The sequence below is a fragment of the Triticum urartu genome, chromosome 6A (genome assembly GCF_056163025.1).
Source record: "Triticum urartu cultivar PI428250 chromosome 6A, HENAU_Tu73, whole genome shotgun sequence".
In the NCBI taxonomy this organism is placed as follows: domain Eukaryota; kingdom Viridiplantae; phylum Streptophyta; class Magnoliopsida; order Poales; family Poaceae; genus Triticum; species Triticum urartu.
In genome coordinates, this window is record NC_141878.1 from 574,099,319 (window position 1) to 574,105,745 (window position 6,427).

The 6,427-nt window shown below is 48.7% G+C and overlaps 1 protein-coding gene across 1 annotated transcript; it reads right to left on the minus strand.

Moving 5' to 3' along the window:
* Positions 1 to 2,975: 2,975 nt before the first annotated feature.
* LOC125515210 (protein NRT1/ PTR FAMILY 8.3) lies at positions 2,976 to 5,778 on the minus strand. Its single transcript, XM_048680649.2, has 5 exons — positions 5,578 to 5,778; positions 5,307 to 5,511; positions 4,865 to 4,967; positions 4,550 to 4,767; positions 2,976 to 4,434 (listed from the first exon to the last, which is right to left on the minus strand). Exons 2-5 carry the CDS (start codon positions 5,358 to 5,360, stop codon positions 3,112 to 3,114), a joined length of 1,698 nt encoding a protein of 565 aa, XP_048536606.1. The 5' UTR covers positions 5,361 to 5,511; positions 5,578 to 5,778; the 3' UTR covers positions 2,976 to 3,111.
* Positions 5,779 to 6,427: the final 649 nt, after the last annotated feature.

A 6,427-nucleotide genomic window follows, 5' to 3' on the forward strand; every position in this document is an offset into this window, starting at 1 on the left:
CTAGTGAACCTATGGCCGCCGGGATCTATTCTCTATTAATACTAGCTTCTACAAAAATCATCTTTTATTTGCTTTCATTATTTTTCCACTTCACTATACCATTATCTATCCACTATTTGCTTTTAACCGTGTAACTAGCAGGACGAGGGGATTGGCAACCCCCTTGTCAAGTTGAGTGCAAGTATTTATTTGTTAGTGCGTAGGTGCGGCTTGTCATGTTAGCTTGTTGACTCCTATTGGTTTGATTAAACCTTGGTTCTTAACTGAGAGAAATACGTTTTCTTTTGTACTATATCACTCTTCTCTTCACGAAATCCAACAACTCCTACGGAAGTAGCAGGGAGTGGAGCTCAAGCGCCTCCATCACTAGACTCAACCACCCAATGTTAGAATAGGTGTTCACCCTGAAGAACCGGTTTAAGCATATCCGAACAATGCCCTCATGATAGGTCTAATGAAACCCAGGTTTTCACCCGGGAGCTCATGACAAGGTGCTCGAGTAGCACCGCAATTGACGTCACCTATGTGTTGTCGCCATCACGTTTCCACAATCCCTGCAGCTAAGCTTGCCACCATTGCACAACCATCCGTTTACTTCAAGCCACTAAATCCTTACAAAGATCCTTCATGGCCACAACAATCCGCCTCTCCAAGGCCGGCCGGTGCAACCACGGACAGGCCCACGCTTGCTGGAGATGTTGAAGACTCGGCGCGTACCCAGCCATGCATGCACCACGCCACGGCCAGCTCGTCATGCTGCACCGCAATAGAGTCTCCGTCGTTCCACGCCTGCATGGGGCCACGACCAAGTCCTTACGTCCCTTCTGTCTGAGTAAATTGTAAAAAATCATCACTTTAAGGACTAGGTTTGTGAAAAATACTAATATACATTTTCTCTACAGAAAACACCACATTTCGCGTGATAGTCTTACAAAAATCACTGATCGGCAGATCTTGCTCATTTAAGTGCGTGTACCTCCCTGCTCGCGCCTGTGTGTGGCGGCCGCCGCAGCTGCTTGCGCATGTGCACCTGTGCGGCATAGGCTGGTCGGCAGAGAGGTTGAAGGGCTAGGTGGGCGGCTGCAGGCCCTCGCCGGCTGGGGAAAGAGAGAGGAGGGAGGAAGGAGAAGGGAAGAAGGGGAGGCATTGTGGAGTTGATTGCTTTTTTCTTTTTGATTTAGGGGTGTCTGTGCAAAATCTATGGACTAGTTTGTAAATTTAGACTAAAATTGATCTAGCATGAAATGTTACGCCATGTAGGGAAAAAAGGGGCCAATCTGTCATAATCTAGCTTGACAGAACCAGATTCGCCAATCAGTGGTTTCTGCAAAACTATTATCCAAGATATGGTGTTTTCTGCAGAAAAAATGTACCCTAGTGTTTTTCGCAAACTTAGTACTCAAAGTGATGGTTTTATACAATTTACTCCTCCTTGCACCCGTCGGCACACAAGCTCCTGGCCACCACTTCCCTTCCAGCTGGAAGACCATCAGATCCGCCGCGAGGGTGCCGCCGAAGCCGTCCGGGCTTTGCCTGACGATACTCTCCGGCGGCAGTGAGGGGAGAGGGGAGCACTAGGCTGCCGCATTTGGGACAACCCGGTGCGGCCGCGGTGCCGCAGGGGAGCATGATTTTCTGATTGGCTGTTCACCCGTTCTACATACTACCTCCGTCTCGGTGAATAAGTCATTCGCGTAGTTCTAGGTTGACGATTTAACTATCTAAATATGTATTATATGTGACAAAAAATATGTATTTAGAAACTACATCATTATAGAAATCTAGTGATATACTTTTCATGACATATAACACATATTTAATTTCTTAAATCGATGACCTAGAACTAATGACTTATTCACCTAGACGGAGGCATGCGCATAGAAAGGCCACCCATAAACAGATTTTTCGGGGGCCACTATCAACTCGTTAGTTCGTTAAGAGCTACATCAGGGAACTGGAGTGCTGCAAGCCCAAGAAACTCATCGTTACGGATGCTGCTTCCTTGGAGGCAATGGCATGTCCAGAAGCACCTGCTCTCTCCCTCGACCAATCATCCCGCTTCGCACGGCGACTCAACGTCCGTAGGCGCCGGCGAACACGCACTGGCAATTAAGAGGGCTGGTTGTACTGCAAGTCTGCAATCGGGATAATTTTAGTGACACGTCACCGATTTACTTGCATTTCCACCGGTTTTTAAGGGCCGGCCTTTGCATTGGTATCAGCAAGTAGAAGAGTCAATTCTTGGTGCAAAATTGTGCTACACTTGGAATAGAAGGAAAAACCGTGTATATGCTAGTATGATGAACAGATATGATCCCACATTTCTCATGAATTGTTCCTCTTCTGCAAGTTTCCGTTGCAATTCTGATTGGAGTTTGCTGATAGTATGTTGATTGAATCCAAGGGCATGGGCGTGGAGAGCAAGAACATGATGCACATAACTGATTTGCCTGGTCTTCTAGCAGAGAATTACATGGTGCACGACACAAAGAGGCATCGTTCTCTCATTTTCCTCTGCTATCATGTTGCAAGTTATTCTTTTCCAGTGTAGTGGTCCTCTTTGTATTGCACACCATTGTTATATCTGTATTTCAAGTATGCGAATTGGGTAGGTAGTGTTGGATGAAATTAGTAGGAAATAGTTTTGCCCTACATTGAGTTTTGGTTTCACGATCTGTGCACAGAAAATGCTTGGTGAAAAAGTTCTTCTGCCTTTGATCCAGTGATAAGCCTTTCAAGTTTCCAGCCAACAATAGACAAGGAATTTAGTAATAGAAAAGGCAATAGCATGTTCTATAAGATGTGATCAACCTAATTGTCATTTATTTGGAGAGTTTATCGATTCATGTCTGCACGATCCATAATTTTCTAAGATGAGATGGTGTATGTGCGTCTGATGCCAATATCAACATTTGTTTGCACGGTTCATCTCAACACTAATTCTAGACGTCGCAGCAAGGCGCTCCTTTGCTATATCCATAGAGATGAGAGCTTCATTCATAGGATACCAGATGTGCTACTAGTTCCTTTCCGCAAAGATACATTTTTGTTGCGAGGCACCAACATACATTTTCAGTCTAGTAAACGAAACAAAAAATACACTCACAATATCTAGCCTTTGTATCTCAGCGAAAAGTAGATGAACATCAACAGGTTCAGCACGCTGAGACCAGCCATCATCCAGAAGAAGTAATCGAGGTGGCCTTCGTTGAGGTCATCCGGGATCCACCCGGGCGCGCCGCCACGCCCCGTCGCCGACGCGACCACGCCGAGCACGGCGGAGTTGAGGTAGTTCCCGGCCGAGATGGCGAGCTGGGCGAGCGCCGCGCCCATGCTCTTCATGGTCTCGGGGGACTCGTCATAGAAGAACTCCATGATGCCGACGCTGGTGAACACCTCGGCAACTCCAAGCACGACGTAGGACGGCGTCTGCCACATGATGTTCACGCTCCGGCCGGCTCTGGCCACCTTCAGCCGCCTCATCTCGACCGACGCGGAGTAGGCCATGGCGAGCACGGACAGCGCGAGGCCGACGCCGAGGCGCTGCAGCTGCGAGAGGCCCCGGTCCCTCCCGGTGGCGCGTCGGACAAGCGGCACCAGCACGAGGTCATAGATGGGGATGAAGGCTGCCACAGCGAGGATGTCGAAAGTGGAGAGGGAGGCCGGCGGGACCGTGAACCGGCTGACGCGGTTGTCCATGGCCATGCCCTGCTCGATCAGGGTCGACGACATCTGAGCGGTGACCGCAAAGAAGAAGAGGAGAGACGCCCAGACGGGGCACATCCGCAGCAGCATCTTCAGCTCCTCGACCTGGGACACAGTGCATGTCCTCCATGGGTCCATCGTCTCCACGGCCTTGCCCGAAGAAGGTGGCACTACAATGGCAGCCCTGTCAAGGAACCTGAACTGACTGGTACGCTCAGTGCTGCAATTCACCTGACTCGGGGACAGTTCCTCCTCATGCAGCGGGGCTGAGCCATCATCAGGCAACTTGAGACGATAATTCCTTGCAGCAGCGACGACCACCTGTGACAACCTCTTCAGAGGGCTTCCACCCAGTTTCTTGTACCGGTAAACCTTCCTGCCGGAGACGAACACGACGAGCCCGAAGCCCATCAACACCATCGGGATCGCGTACCCGACTCCCCACCCGACATTGTCCTGCACCCACACAAGCACGGTCGTCGACAGCAGAGAGCCGACGTTAATCAGGAAGTAGTACCAGTTGAAGAAGGAGCCCTTGGTCACCCGCTCCACCGGGTCAGCGGTGTCGAACTGGTCCGCCCCGAGGGCTGACGTGCACGGCTTGATGCCGCCGGTCCCCAAGGCGACGAGGTAGAGCCCTAGGTAGACCATGGCACGCTGGATTTCGCTGGTGCTTAAAGAGGGCATCAGCACCGGGATCGACGCTGACAATGTCATAACCAGCATCCCCTGCCAGCACAAGAGAACTAGTATTCAGAAATGTTGTGCATTGCAGATATTACACATTAAACATTTTTTTCAGACAAACGAAAAATTCTCTTTATGTATTGAGAGAAAAACTTACAACGGTATAGACTGATAGGAAGACTACTATTGCCCGGTATCTCCCCCAGTATGTGTCGGCCAAGAAGGCTCCGATGAGCGGCGTGAAGAAGCAACTGCCGATCCAGGTCGACACGTTCCTCGCGGCGTCGACATTGCTCTCGTGCAGCACGCTCGTGAGGTACGTGACCAAGTTCTTCTGGATCCCGAAGAAGCAGATGCCTTCGGTGAATTCAGCACCTAACATGAATGTGATGTGCAGGAGTCAACTGATTAGTTTGGAAGGGCCAATGCAAGTGGGAAAATGAGGAAGATTGTGCGAACATTTTTCCAATACCTAAAATGAAGTAGCATGCCCTCCAGTTCCCTGTGCTACGCCTCCTGGCAGGCTGTTTGTTGATATCAACTGTTCCATCACTTGTATGCTCTAAACCATCATCCTGATGAGCAGTACAAACAAAAGTTTCAGTAATACTGACCGTAAGTTTAATATAGGAAACACCAAGCAGCAAGTGTCTCTGTTCTTTCAATACAGAAGTAGCAAGATGCAGGATTATGTACATTCAGATGAAAAAAAATGTGCTCAAATGAAAACGTTAATTGCAATCCTCGACACGGTTCATTTTACTCCCCTTGCAGTACTGAAAATTATCTCTCTTGTATTGATTCTTAAGTTAACAAAATTTTGAGCTGAAAATGTTTGTTCCAATAGCTGATGATCTCTAAAAAGAAAATGACTAGCTAGAGGGATAAAGCATGGCGAAGAGAACAAATGTGACCTGAGGAGACAGGTGGTGAATCAGCGGCTTCTCCTCATCTGCTGCTGCTTCCATGTGAGCCCCAGAAATGTTGGTGCTCACTGCTCAGCAGCAATACTTATCAAGCAGCAGTATGACGATAAATACGAGGACTGTGTGTGACTCAACTCCCTTTGCCTTGATAGTGGGAAGCATGCGCCGTTGCTTCTTAAAGAGAAAGGTTCATCTGCAGAGAAATGTAAAGTTTCAAACAAATTCAGCAAGAACAGGAGAGAGAGAACTGAATACCTACCTGATAGAGGAGAACTACTAGCGCTGAGGTTGGGAGAGATTTGGAGGCCCTCTTCCTCTTCCTCCGTGACTGAATCTGATCTGAATGTCGCCGGCCGGGCAACAGTTGGTTCCAATTAATCAGCAGTTCGAGTAGTGAGTGAGCTGCCATGCCATGGTGTAGGTAGGTCGAGGTGTCACATACAGGGCCACTCGTCTCACCAACCAACGACGCAGCATAGCCCAACCAATGGCTCACGTCCTTCCGCGTCGCCGTATCCATGAGTTTGGAACAAAAAAATACATTGACGCAGACAGGACAAACGCCAAGTTTACATCAGGTGATTATAAGCACGGCATATCTTCACTTATCATCAGGAAGCAACGTCTGTATAAACTAATAAACTTTCAGTTCATAGTTACACCGTCCTCGGAGACAATATGCAGGTGCGGGTGTCGAATTCATAAGAAATGCAGATGATGCGATTCGACCAGACAGAGAGAAAACAGCAACACTGCAACTGCAGGCACTATAACAGGGTTCAGGTTCAGGTCCAACCTCTCATCCAAACACAAAAGCCTTTCTTCTCAAACTAAATAGTGGAACTCGTGCAGTCAGGGTGCGGGCACACGACACCGATTTCCATTACCGATAACGGAGCAACGAAGCAGAAACCGTATTGCTTGGTCACACCTGACAACCCACGAATTCAAGTTCCAGCACCGGACCAAAAGATCGAAAGCGAGAAACTAAAAGTAGCAATACAGACTTATTAGGAGAAACACAGAAGTCTATAGACCAAATATCCCGACCGGGCACACACCTCAGGTGGAAGCCGCTGCGGCCACGGGGCGCTTCTGGAAGCTGAAAC